Source organism: Rhincodon typus, chromosome 24 (assembly GCF_021869965.1).
Source record: "Rhincodon typus isolate 14 chromosome 24, sRhiTyp1.1, whole genome shotgun sequence".
NCBI lineage: Eukaryota > Metazoa > Chordata > Chondrichthyes > Orectolobiformes > Rhincodontidae > Rhincodon > Rhincodon typus.
In genome coordinates this window covers 2,197,477-2,211,642 of record NC_063355.1, presented here as the reverse complement: position 1 = coordinate 2,211,642, position 14,166 = coordinate 2,197,477, and the positions used below count along the sequence as shown (strand labels likewise).

Here is a 14,166-nt window from a genome sequence, read left to right as displayed (position 1 = left end):
CAAGGATTTTACAGCACAGTATTTAGAAAGCAGTGGCAAGATCAGACAGAGTCAGCATGAATTTATGAAGGGGAAATCATGCTTGACAAATCTGTTGGAATTCTATGAAGATGTAACTAGTAGAGTTGACAAGGGGGAGCCAGTCGATGTAGTATATTTGGATTTTCAGCAAGTGTTTGACGAAGTCCCACGTAAGAGAATATTGTGCAAGATTAAAGCACATGGGATTGGGGGAAGTGTATTTAGATGGATAGGAAACTGGTTGGCAGAGAGGACCAAGCAGCATCAGAGGAGCAGGAAAGCTGACGTTTCAGGTCTGGACCCTTCTTCAGAAAATCATTTTCTGCTCTACACCTTGTTATCTCAGATTCTCCAGCATCGATAGTTCCTACTATCTCAGTAAGAATTAATGGGTTATTTTCAAATTGGCAGGCCATAACTAGTGGGGTGCCACAGGGATCGATGCTGAGACCCCAGCTATTCACAATATATATTAATGATTTGGATGAGGGAACAAAATGTAACATCTCCAAGTTTGCAGATGATACCAATTTGGGTGGGTGAACTGTGATGAGGATGCAGAGATCCTTCAGCATGATCTCAACAAGTTGGGTGAGTGGGCAAATCAATGGCAGATACAGTATAATTTGGATACATGTGAGGTTATTCACTTCAGAAGCAAAAATAAGAAGGAAGATTACTACCTGAATGGCTGTAAATTGAGAGAGGGGAGTATGCAGCAGGACCTAGGTGTCCTTGTGCACCAGTTGCTGAAGGTAAGCATGCGGGTGCAGCAGGTGGTAAAGAAGGCAAATGGTATACTGGCTTTTATTGCGAAAGGTTTCAAGCACAGGAGCAGGGATGCGTTGTTGCAGTTGTACAGGGCTTTGGTGAGACCACACTTAGAATATTGTGTGCGGTTTTGGTCTCCTTTTCTGAGGAAACATGCTCTTGCCCTCGAGGGAGTGCAGTGAAGGTTTAACCAGGCTGATTCCGGGGATGGCGGGACTGACATATGAGGAGAGATTGACTAGGTTGAGATTACTTTTGCTGGAGTTCAGACGAATGAGGGGGGATCTCATAGAGACTTATAAAATCCAACAGGACTGGACAGGGTAGATTCAGGGAGGATGTTCCTGATGGTGGGTGCGTCCAGAACCTGGGGTCATAGCATGTCGATTCGGATAGACAATTTAGGAAGGAGATAAGGAGACATTTCTTCACCCAAAGAGAGCCTGTGGAATTCTAACAGGACTGGACAGGGTAGATGCAGGGAGGATGTTCCCAATCATGGGTGTGTCCAGAGCCAGTATGAGGTTTCCAGTTGACGATTCAGGACAGAGATGATGAGATATTTCTTCACCAAAGAGTGGTGAGCCTGTGGAATTCATTTCCACAGGAAGTAGTTGATGCCAAAACACTGAATGTATTCAAGAGGCGACTAGATAAAGCACTTGGGGCAAATGGGATCAAAGGTAATGGGGAGAAAGCAGGATGAGGCTATTGAGTTGGACGATCAGCCATGACCATGAAGAATGGCGGAGCAGGCTCGAAGGGCCGAATGGCCTCCTCCTGCTCCCATTTTCTATCCTGCTATGTTTCTATGAATGATAGCTGGAGGCTCGGGAAAGGCAGGAGGACTGAGAAAAGGCTGTGGTTGCATCTGCTTCTGCAAGGAATGGGAAGGTTTAGACAATGAGGGAGGAGGAGATGTGAGCAAAGGGAGCGAGCAGAGGAAACGAGTGAGGAGTAGGCTTGGTGCACACTCTGCAAGTGCTTGTCCCATCAGTCAGCAGCAAAACTTGCAAATGCTGTTGGTTTGCCCAGTATTGTTCATTTCCAACTAACTACATTTTCCATCTGGAAGAGGAGATATTGGAGACTTGGACAGAATGGCACCGAAGAAGTCATATATCTTTGCTTTTCTTACCCTGAAGGCCCATTTATCACTCATCTGGCGACACAGGTTGAGATCGAGCTCAGCCACAAGCAGGCCATCCTCTGTACGGGACAGTCCAGGAGTGCGGCTTCCATCAGGAGCAGCTATGTAACTGGATCCATAGAAATGGCCAAACTCATGATGGGCTTTCCACAAGAGATAGTGAAAAAGCATTAATCCAAAATGCGATGTCAAAACAAAAAACCCCAACCGCTAACACAACAGCCCCTTCCCATCAAAACATCACAACCTCCCTCCTCCTGAAACAATACTACAAACCCATCCCCAAACTGCCTCCTCCAAAACAACAGACTGGCCCACACTTTATTGACTGGTTGATGGATTCAGCAGTGAAGCTCGGAACACACAGAGGGATGTGAAAGGTGCAGTGCAGAACAGACATATCTCTAATATTTGCTTACAACAAGAGTGAGGTTTGGAGAAAATAAACAGTCAAAGGTACAGGGAGGCCAACTGTAAAGTTACCTTGGTTAGAGAAGATGGGGAAGAGCATTGGATGGGGGATAGGGTTGGGGGTTTGAGGTGAGAGAACAGCGTGGGACATAATCCCCAGGTTCTAGAATGTCCTGTATGGATTGAAAGTTGAAATGTAACCCCAGTGCCAAGGAAGTTAAGAAGACAGAGAATACAGGCCCAGGGGTAGTCCTCAAGAGATTGCTAGAATCTATCAGAATGACATGGTCACTTAGAAAATCAGTGATTAGGCAGTGGATGGGCTGATATTCTCTGGAGTTTCCCAATAGTTGATATAACTGATAGGTATAACATTCTTAAGAGGATTGAACAGGGTGAATGCTAAGAGGCTGCTTCCCCTTGGTTTGAGATTCCAAAACAATTTCCAAAGGGCATTCAATAAGGCACCATGTTAGGCAACCTAATCAAATAAGGGCCCATTCTGTTGAAAGGAGTATATGAGCATGGATAAAGGATTGGCTACTAATAGAAAACAGCATTGGGATAAGGAGGGTCATTTTCACGGTGACAGTCTGTAACTGGTGGAGCTCCACAGGGGTCAGTGATGGGGCCACAATTACTTACAATATACATTAATGATTTTAATGAGGAAAGTGAATGTACTGCAGCCAAGTTTGCGGATGACACAAAATAGGTGGGAAGGCAAGTCATTAGGATGATTCAAAGAGTCTGCAGAGGGATGTAGACAGGTTAAGCGAGTGGGGGAGAAAAACTTGACTCATGGAATGTAATGTGGTGAAATGTGAGCTTCTGTACTTTGGCAGGAAGAATATATGAGATGAATACCTAGAAAGACTGCAGAAAGCTGTAACACAGAGGCATCTAGGGCCCTCGTGCATAAATCCACAAAAAGCTAGCATCCAAGTTCAGCAGGTAATAGAGAAGGTGAATGGAATGTTGGCCTTTATTCCAAAGGGAATGGAGTATAAAAGTAGGGAGGTTTGCTAAAACTATACAAAGCATTAGACCACAGCTGGAATACTGCTGAACAGTCGTGGGCCCCTTAGCTAAAGAAATATATACTGGCATTGGAGATAGACAAGTGAAGGTTCACTTGGCTGATACCAAATATGGAGAGACTGTGTCTTATGAGGAGAAGTGGAGTAGGTTGGGTTGTACTCATTGCAGTTTAGTAGAATGAGAGGTAGCCTATTTGAAGCATACAAGATTCTCAGGGGGCTTGACACAGGAGATGCAGAAAGATTATTTCCCCTGGAGGAAGAGTTCAGGGCCTTAGGGCATAATCTCAGAATAAGGTGCCACCAATTTAAGACAGAAATGAGGAGGAATTTCTTTAGCCAGAGGATTGCAAATTTGTGGAAATCTTTACTGCAGAGGGCTGTTGAGGTGGGGATGTTATTCAAGGCTGAAATAGATTTATAATCAGTAAGGGAATCAAGGGTCACAGAGAAAGTGCAGGAGAGTGGAGTTCAGGATTGTCTGATAAGCCATGATCTGATTGAATGGCAGAGTGAACTGAATGGGCTGAATGGCCTCCTTTTGCTACTATGTCTTATGTTCTAGAAAGAGGGCATACAGACTCAGGAGGACTGAGTCGATCACTGAAAATGTAGACAAGGAGGAAACTAATAATTCAAAAGAAACAAAATCTTTGGAATTCTCTGAGCTAGAGAGTTGTGAGTACTCAGCTGTTAAGTACATTGCACGCTGTGATTGATACGACTTTAAGGAAATTGTAAGTGAATCGATTAATATGGCAATAAAACAGGAAAATGAAGTTGATGCAGATGTTAGCTCTGACCCTGCTGAATGATGGGACTATGTGAAACTTACATTTACTTCATGGAATTCTAAAGGTTGCCTTACCTTACTGGCTTCTGACCACCAGCGCTGCTCAAGGATTAAAAATAGTGCATTGGATGGTCAATGATATCAGGGCTGATCTGAATCTGAATTCGAAACACTCACCATATGGCCTCAAATTCCTTGGCTGAGAGCAAAACTCTCTGAATCTCAGATTTAAAATTGTTCCTTGAGCTTGAACTTATTGTTTTCAGTATAAGCAGGTCCCACACTCATCCCATTGTTTGCCTGAAGAAGTTTCCTAGCCTTATCCCAAATAGTCAGGCTCTGATTTGAAGATTTTAAAAATATGTTCATGTTCAAGGCATCCCAAAGTGGAAAAAGAATTGGAAGATAGCAGCATAACCCCAAAAGGGAATGATGGAGAAGGAAAAACATGTCAGTTAGCTTTAACATCTGTCATGGGGAAAATATTAAAAACTATTTATAATGAAGTTATAGTAGGGCACTTAAAATCAACATGGTTTTGTGAAAGGGAAGACACGTTTAACCAATTTATGGGAGCTCTGAGGAGGGAACGCTGTGAATAAAAGGGAACCAATGGATGTACAGTACTTAGATTTCCAGAAAATGTGAAAATTGTTTATTTTGACAGGAAGAATAAAAATAAGCAAATTATCTAAATGGTGAGAGATTGCAGACATCTGAGATACAAAGGAATCTGGGTGTCCTAGTGCATTAATAGCAAAAGGTTAGTATCCAAGGGCAGATAGAAATTAGGAAAGCTAATAGAGAAGCTATTGTTTATTGCAAGGGGAAAATGAATACAAAAATAAAGATTATTCTTCAATTGTACAGGGCATGGGTGAGAACACGTGTGGAGAATTGTGTATAACACCTGTCATCTCATTTCAGGAAGAAAGCAGTTCACAGAAGGTCGATCTGACTAATAGCTGGAATGGGTGGGTTCTTTGATGAGGAAAGGTCAGACAGGCTATGCTTGTATCTCCTGGAGTTTAGAAGACTAAGAGACAACTTGATTGAAACCTGCAAGAATGGGAAGATGATGTTTTCTCTCACTGGTGAGTCAAGAGCTAGGAATCACTGATTAAAAATCAGGGGTTGGCTTTTTAGAGACGAAGAAAAACTTTCTCTCAGAGGGTTGTGAATGTCTAGAACTCTCCCTGAGAAGGTGTTGGAAAGAAAGTCTTTGACTAATTCAAAGATAGAGATGGATAGATTCTTGTTAAGCAAGAGGGTGGAAGATTACCAGGATATGACAGGAATGTGGATTTGAGGCAGCAATCGGATCAGCCATGTTATTATTAAATGGATAGGCTCGAGGGGCTGAATGGCCTACTCCTGCTCGTTGTTCATATTTTTGTTCACATATTGACCCACATTGACTTTTCAAGATGTTAAAATCCTTAATGAACCTTGGGCTTTCTATATCTCGGTTCATGCAATCACTTCTCATAGTCCAATCCTTGGTTCCCTGGTAACAGTTTGATGAATTTCTGTTGCATCCCCTCCAAAGTCAGTACGTTGGTGCTCGAACGCTACACAATACTCCAGATGTGGTCCAATCATAGCTGGTAGCAATTTATATAATTGTAGCAAATACTCCTCCCTCAGTACATGTGACAACAATAAAGCAAACCAAATCAAATCACATCAAATTCCCTTTACCCTTTATGTTCTAGCTGACAATCCAGCAGTTATTTTTGGCTATTTTTTTGTACCCATCACATTCTGGTGCTCTTTGTTCACAGATCCTTAAATCACGTTCACCTCCATAGTTCTTGCCTGTCCACCATTCAAAATGTACACAGATCTTTTGTGGTGCAAAGTGCAAATCAAAATCAATAAACCTCAAGCTTTATCTAGAATCAATGTTTTATGTTCCAAGTGCTAACCTACAGAAGATGGGTTATCTAATGAAAGCCACTGAAACTACTTAACAGAATAAAACTAAAGGAAGAGGAAGAACAAACTGATAATGCTTCTTGCTTACCTTTCTGCCCATCACCTGATGTAAATTCATTCTTGAAACATTCCTGGGTGGAGAAAGAAGCAGGAGGTGCTTTCAGTTTGAGCATGAGTAGTTCCAGTGGACAAGGCAGTTTGCTCAGCTATTGTAGCACTCCCATTGAACACAGTTAATGTTCACAACTGACCAATAAATACTGACTCTGTAGAAGTCACACATAACCTTAGCTAATTAGTAACAATTCACAACAACATTCTCAAGACAGGATAGGATACAGATAACGAGGAAACTCATTGATATGCAGGCCTCATTCTCCCACCCACCAGATAGAAACTAGACAGTGACAATTCCCAACAAGAAATTCAGAGCCGGTACTTGGTCTCTCCTCTTGACCTCCATCTTGGACAACAGTCCCCAGTGCCTCAGACACACTCCGTGGGCAATGACTGCCTGCACCTCCCCATCCACAGAGGTTGGCATTGGATATGTACCAACCTGTCTGCATCGTAATGGCATATCTCTGAGCCACTTACAGCACAGGATCTGCAACTTACTGCTGCACTTTGGAACACCATGGCCTCTCTCGTTGGAATGCTGTTTACCAGTACAGTTTGTTCCCAGGGACAGGCACCAGCTCATGGATTGGTCCAGGGGTCCCCAACTTTTCTCTCAGCGCTCACTCATTTTGTGCTGACCTGGACAATTGCTATCTTAAAGATAATAGGAACTGCAGATGCTGGAGAATCTGAGATAACAAGGTGTAGAGCTGGATGAGCACAGCAGGCCAAGCAGCATCAGAGGAGCAGGGAGGCTGACGTTTCTTCAGAAGAAGGGTCTAGGCCCAAAACGTCAGCCTTCCTGCTCTTCTGATGCTGCTTGGCCTGCTGTGTTCATCCAGTTCTACACCTTGTTATCTCAATATCTATCTTACCTTGCTTTACTGCACTTTGCCCTCTCAGCCGCAGCTTAAATGCTCACAGTCCTTTGTCTTGCCTTGCTAATGAGTACAGATGTAATGCCAGGCAGCTTGTTATGACTGTCAGCAATGGTCTGTCAAGAGTTGGATATCTTGCTGTACAGTAGTGTGCTACATTAATTTCCCACATGCATCACACTGCTTGTGCTCCAACCAAATAGCCATGTTTCAAAGTCTAATCCCTTGTTATCCTCTGAAAGATAATTGTCTTTGAACAGATTTCCAGTGCAAACTTTTATGAGAACTTTATTTCAGTTAGTCATACTCCATAAAACTCTCATCCCACTGATTACTAGCTCCCCATATTTATAGAACCAATTCAAATCTAACTAACTTTTCATTAATATATCCATCATCTGATCACTCATTCCATTAGGTTGGAGGCATTCCTTCAGACCATATGAGATGATAACAGTCCTCAGTCAGGCCAAGGGAGACAGCATTCAGTCAGGGGTGGTAGATCCCTGAATAAGTCTTCCGATATCAGTACATCCACTTGGTGACCAGACGCAGGGGTCCATATCGCTACAATCCATAGAGTTGGCCATGTTCAGTCCTGCAGGTCCACTATAACCAGGGTGTGGAGTGGTGTTAAGTCAGTCAGGGAACTGCACAGAGATCAGAGGTCTGGTCAGTCTTCAGCAGTGGAGGTTGACTGTCAGGCAGGTCAGGGCCATGCTTGGTTCTGGGGTCAACTCAATGGAAGTGGAAGGGATATTATGGATCACTGTTGTGGTACAGAAGTTGGGGAAGTCAATTCTGGGATTGAAGGCATCAATGTTGGGGTGCAGACAGGACAATAACTGAGAAGGAGGGAGAAAACTGCAAATTAAAGGGGGTAATTCACACAGCATTGTAGGACATGATTTCCTGCAGTGTGGAAGTGGGGAAAGGATTTATTGACAGTCACGACCATCACCCGCTTCAACAGGGTCATGGTGCAGCACAATGATGACATGGCTAAACTGTAAGGCCTGGGCTCGGGGGAGGAGGGGGTGGTGTAATGTTGGGAAATGAAATCGTAATTCAAAAAGGTGTGTGGGAACATTTGGAATCTCAGTATTGCCAGGCTTAAGAGGGACTACTAGGAAGAACGGAACATGGAGGTTCAGGGGGTGCTACTGGATTGTCAGGCTGAGTCTGGGGCTCACTGTGTCAAGCATGACCTATAATGCCTTCCATACTCAAGTTAAAAGTAAATACACACAGGAAATGGAAAAGGCGGAGCATACCTGGAGTGGGTGGAGTAAGTGTTTCTTTTCTGTCTGAGGGAGCAGCCTCTACTCCTACATAACTTGAAGTCCTTCATGGGGAAATTATATTAATCAGGCATTTTCACAGCACAAGGTGAAGTCAGAGACCAAGTTCTGATCAGATGTTAACTCCTGATCTCATTTTCTTCCTTGTCTGCAGGTTTATTTAACATTCAAGACTTTAAAAAATGTATCCACTGGCCAATCATCCAAACTGTACTTACCTCACCTTGTTTAGTTTCAGGATCAACTTTAAGTTCTTTTCCCTAACTTCATACTTCATGCTGCTTTTCCAGGTTTACTGTTGGCTCCTTTGTGCAAACAGTTCATTTTTCTGTGGAGTTAAATCCTCTCTATTGCTTTAAGAACGTCATTGAGGTTATTTCAATAGTCAGCTGAGAAAGTTTGACAATTCTTTAAATTCAGTTCACAAATCTTTTGGATCTCCTCCTGTTTTTCATATTCCTGAACAGCAGCTTGGTCTAATTCCATTCTCTCCAATGGGATTCTAATTTATGTTCAGGTATTTCTTCCTGCAGTTCTGTAGGTCAACAGTACACTTAGCTTTCTCACTCACCTTCAAAGCATGCCTTTTTTCTGTTTTGTCATTAGCTCTGAGTACTGTTGCTATCTGCTTTGTCACAACTTGCACGTGCTTTTCCTGCATTTTCAGTTCACGCTGTTGTGAATCTTCTTCAACTGCCATGAACTTTCTTCCATAGTCTGGTGCTCCATTGTCCTTTTAAACTATAGGCCTGGTTTCTGATTCATCTTTAGTCTCAGTATCAATTTTAACAGCAGCTTTATTTGTGTGGAGCATAAATACCAGCATTAGACCTGTTTGAATGGCCTGTTCTCTGATAGTAAAGACTTTACAACACTGCCCTCCCTATGATACCCATAGAACCCTTTTCCCTACTGTCTTTCAGATGAGATGTGAAACCAATGGCCCTTTCAGAACACAGAAGATATCATAGCACAGTTTCATAGAGGAATAGAGGTATCCTCCCTGGTATCCTAACCAAAGTTATTCCCTTAGCCAAACATCATAAGGAAACTGAGTTTACTCCTGGGTTAACAAAACAGAAAGTGCTGGAAAAATTCAACAGGGCAGCAGATGTGGACAGAGAAATAGAGTTAATGTTATGTAATGGTATGAATCCACTTGGACACTGTAGTCTCCAGAAAATCAATCTTTAAACATGGTAAACTCCAGGAGAATCTGTGTAGATTGCGGTTGTTAGTTTTGTGTTGTAGGAGGCATGTCTCAATGTTAGATCACGTCTCCTCAGAATGAATCATTCTTCACACAAGTACTTTCACAAACTTTCCTGTGGCATTGTTGACAAACTGCAAGTGTTGAAGAATCTTCTACCACCAAGGGGAGCTGCAGCCTCAAGATTCATAATTATGTGAACAGCTGATGGCTTGCAGAGAACAGAGCTGCAGCTGAAATCCAGTTCCTTCCAGCTCTAATTTGGAGCCACTGACTGGATCAGTAACTCACTGCAACACGAGTCAGTTTCCTCACCATCTGCCACACAGCCAGTCTAGCAGCTTCCTCCTTTAGGACATGACCAGCTGAGTCAAACCACTCTAAGACCCCCATCCAGAGTACCTTCTGCATCTTTGCTACTCTCAGTAGCATCCTCTCAGTGTTGTTCAACACAGAGGAGCACCAATTCATTAGCTGAGAGGGTGGAGGTGGAACGTGGTAATCAGCAGAACATTTCCTGTCCACATTTGACCTGATGCCACAGAACCTCATCAGGTATAGAATCAAGGGACCTGGGAGTAGTCAGTGCTAGGAATGCCAGAGGGCTTGGTTACAAGCCTGGAGGTAAATGCTGTGTGTCTGACAGGGGCTTCTCAACCCAGCCATGGAATCCACCAATTAGTAGGTACAATGGTGTCCCACCATAGGCCTTTCAATTCCATATTTAATATACATTACAAAGGTGGAATTTCTTGGATTCTGGAATTGGGAGCAAACAGAAATAAATTGATAAAATGGAAGTTAACATCTTGATTTTTATTTGTTCCTGGAATGTTGCTGGCTGGGTCAACATTTACTGCTCATTCCTAATTGCTCTGGAGAAGGTGATTTTGAGCTGTCTTCTTGAACTGCTGGGTTCCGAGGTGTGCAGTGATATCTACAGAACACGATGTTCCCTCCAATTGATCCAGCGACAGAGAAGGAATTGTGATATATTTGCATGTCAGAATGGTGTCTGACTTGGAGGGGAACTTGTAGATGGTGGTGTTCCCATTTCTGTGCTGCTCATGTCCTCCTAGATGGTAGTGGTCATAGATTTGGAAGGTGTTGTCTAATGAGCCTTGGTGAATTTCTACAATGCATCTTGTAGATGGTACATACTGCTGCTACTAAGTATCAGTGGTGTAGGAAGTGGATGCTTGTGGATGTGGTGCTAATCAAGCGGGCTGCTTTGTCCTGGATGGTGTCAAGCTTCTTGAGTGTTGTTGGCGCTGAACCCATCCAGGCAAGTGGGAGTATTCCATCACACTCCTGCCTTGTGCCATGTAGATGGTGGACAGGCTTTGAGGAATCATGAGGTGAGTCACTTGCTGCAGTATTCCTAGCCCCTGACCTGCTCCTGTAGCTTGTCTTTGCATGACTAGTCTAGTTTAGTCTCTGATCAATGGAAACCCAGAATGTTGACAGTGGAGGATTTGGTGATGGCAATGCCACTGAATGTCAAGGGACAGTTGTGAGGTTCTCTCTTTTTGGAGATAGTCATTGCCCGGCATTTAAGTGGCAAGTAACATTCATGGGCTGCTTCCGTATCGAACTGAACATTGTGCGATCATCAACGAACATCCCTACTTCTGGCAATGATAGAGGGAAGGTCATTGATGAAGCAGCTGAAGATGATTGGGCCCAGGGCACTCCCCTGCGAAACTCCTGCAGAGATGTCCTGGAGCTACGATGTCTTACCTGTAATGTTTTCTTTATTCATTCACGGGATGAGGGCATCGCTGGCTAGACAGCATTTATTGCCCATCCCTAATTGCCCAGAGGGCGGTTAAGAATCAACCACATTGCTATGGGTCTGGAGTCACATGTAGGCCAGACCAGGTAAGGATGGCAGTTTCCTTCCCTAATGGGCATTAGTGAACCAGATGGGTTTTTCTGACAATTGGCAATGGATTCATGGTCATCATTAGATTGTTAATTCCAGATATCATCTGCCATGGTGGGATTCGAACTCAGGTCCCCAGGACATTATCTGGTTCTCTGAATTAACAGTCCAGCGATAATACCACTAGGCCATCACCTCCCCCTTTTCATACAAATAAAACAAAAATTACATGCATCCTCATGTATATTTTAAGTTTCCTAAATAACCACATGACTGTTCTCACACACTAGCAACTGCTTGTTATTTCAGCTAGTCCCTCTTCTGCCAGTTTATTTACACACAGCATGTGATGTTATATACACAAGTTGTCGACCTTTCCTCCAATATCTGCTGGCTGGAACGATGTACTCTGTGGTTCAGTTTCCAATTCCTCTCAGCTGAATCTGCTGATATACGCTGTTACCTCAGCAGCCTCTTTCCTTTAGTTGACATGGTGTCTGGAAAGGTAACTTTTTCATTTGTGCCTTCAGCATCAAGATTCTTTTGTGCTCCTGCAAGCACACCCTCTCTGCCTGGATGTGCTCTCCCCTGGATATGACGTAGCTGTGACTTACAAGCTGAGAGATTCTGAATATGTTTATAACTTCTTCTAAAGTCAGCTTCTCTTGTCACGGTAGAATTCTTCATGTCTAAGATGATTCTATCTTTGATTAGCTCGTCTTTTAGTTGCACAACTTCACAAGTTTCAGCAAGGTGAGTTAAAGAAGTTATGTCGTAATCAATTGATCCTTGTTCCCCTTGGTCCCTTTTAACACATAACGTTGACTTGGGTCCAAAACATGCTTTCAAAGCTTTTAAAATTTCTGTTTTTTTTCTCTTCAGAGACATTTAGATACTTGGGAACACTACCACCTGCAAGGTCCCCACCAAGCCATTCATGATCCTGACTTGGAAATATATATTGCTATTTCTTCGGTGTCATGGGTAAAAACCCTAGAATTCCCGCCCTAAGGGCATTGTGGGTTTATCTACAGCACATGATCTGCAGTGGAGCAAGAAGGCAGCTCAACACCACCTTCTCAAGGGCAGGTAGGAACTGGCAATAATATATGGATAACAAGGATACCAATGTCATTTATTGACTACAGCTCCACCTTCAACACAATAATTCCAACCAAACTCATCTCTAAACTCCGAGACCTAGGACTCTGCTCCCCGCTCTGTAACTGGATCCTCAACTTCTTGACCCACAGACCACAATTAGTAAGGATAGGCGACACTACCTTCTCCACGATAATCCTCGACATTGGTGCCCTGCAAGGCTGCGTACTCAGCCTTTTACTATACTCCTTATAGATTCACAACTGTGTGGCCAAAATTCAGCTCTAACTCCATTTACAAGTTTTCTGATAACACCACTGCAGTGGGTCGGATCTTAAACAACTATGAGACAGGGTACAGGAAAGAGAGCACTTACTGACATGGTGTAAAGACAACAATCCTTCCCTCAATGTCAGCAAAATGAAGGAGCTGGTCATTGACTTCAGGGTGTAGAGTGGAGGACACACCCCTGACTGTATCAATGGGGCTGAGGTGGAGATGGTCAAGAGCTTCAAGTTCCTAGGAATAAATATCACCAACAATCTACCTTGGTCCACCCCTGTTGATGCTACAGTCAAGAAAGCACACCAACAACTCTACTTCCTCAGAAGGCTAAGGAAATTCGCAATTCCACAATAAATCTTACCAATTTCTGTAGATGTACTGTAGAAAGCGTCTTACTTGGATGCATCACAGTTTGGTATGGCAACTGCTCCGCCCCAAGTCTGCAAGAAACTACAGAGAGGACTGAACACAGCCCAGTCCATCTCAAAAACCAGCCTTCCATCCACTGACTCCATCTATACTTCCCACTGCCTCGAGAAAGCAGCCAACACAATCAAAGACCCCCTCCCACTCCGGTTATACTCTCTTGCACCTTCTTCCATCGGGCAGAAGATACAAAAGTTTGAAAACACGCACGAACTGACTCAAGAACAGCTTCTTCCTCATTGTTATCAGACATAGAACATAAAATAGTACAGCAAAGGAACGAGCCCTTTGGGAACATGTGACAATAATAAATCAAATCAGTAAATGCTGGACCAACCAATAACACCCACATCACTGAATGAATTTTTAAAAAAATCCTCCACTCACAACTAAACACCTAGAAAGCCATCTTTTCACCTGTATTAAAGATTGTCTTATGAAACCCAGCTCTATTCTACCTCCTGGTGTCCAGTCAGAGCACATCACATTCTTCTGTCTATAGAAAGAGCCCAAAGCGAAAAACAACAACTTGCATTTCTCCAGCAACTTCCATATGGTTAAAGACAAGAACATCTCAATCTTTCAAAGCTCCTATTAGCCATGAGCAGTGGCAGCTCCAAAACCCCTAGCCACTCGAGAGGTCACAGGCAGTGACTGAAAGGACAAACAGATTGGAAGGAATAGATATCCTTAAGGGAGCAAAGGGCAGGATTCATTTGGTTCAGGTTGAGCAGCAATATGGCTGGGCTGAATCACATTACCAGGTCTGTCACACGTGCTTCATGTTCATCTCCAATAATTCTACCCTTCAGAGAAGCTCAAGGAAGACAGTCATT

The 14,166-nt window shown here is 43.3% G+C and overlaps 1 protein-coding gene across 3 annotated transcripts in view; it reads right to left on the bottom strand.

Annotated features, from left to right (window-relative positions):
* Positions 1–14,166, bottom strand: part of upb1 (ureidopropionase, beta) — a 129,945-nt gene that overhangs the window by 3,926 nt on the left and 111,853 nt on the right. For 2 of the 3 annotated variants that reach the window (XM_048611786.1, XM_048611785.1), the window contains exons 8-9: positions 6,213–6,255; positions 1,931–2,085 (exon numbers count right to left, since the gene is read on the bottom strand). In XM_048611786.1, coding sequence (XP_048467743.1) covers positions 1,931–2,085; positions 6,213–6,255 — 198 coding nt within the window. The remainder of the gene's footprint in view (positions 1–1,930; positions 2,086–6,212; positions 6,256–14,166) is intronic. The other variant, XM_048611788.1, reaches the window with a different exon arrangement.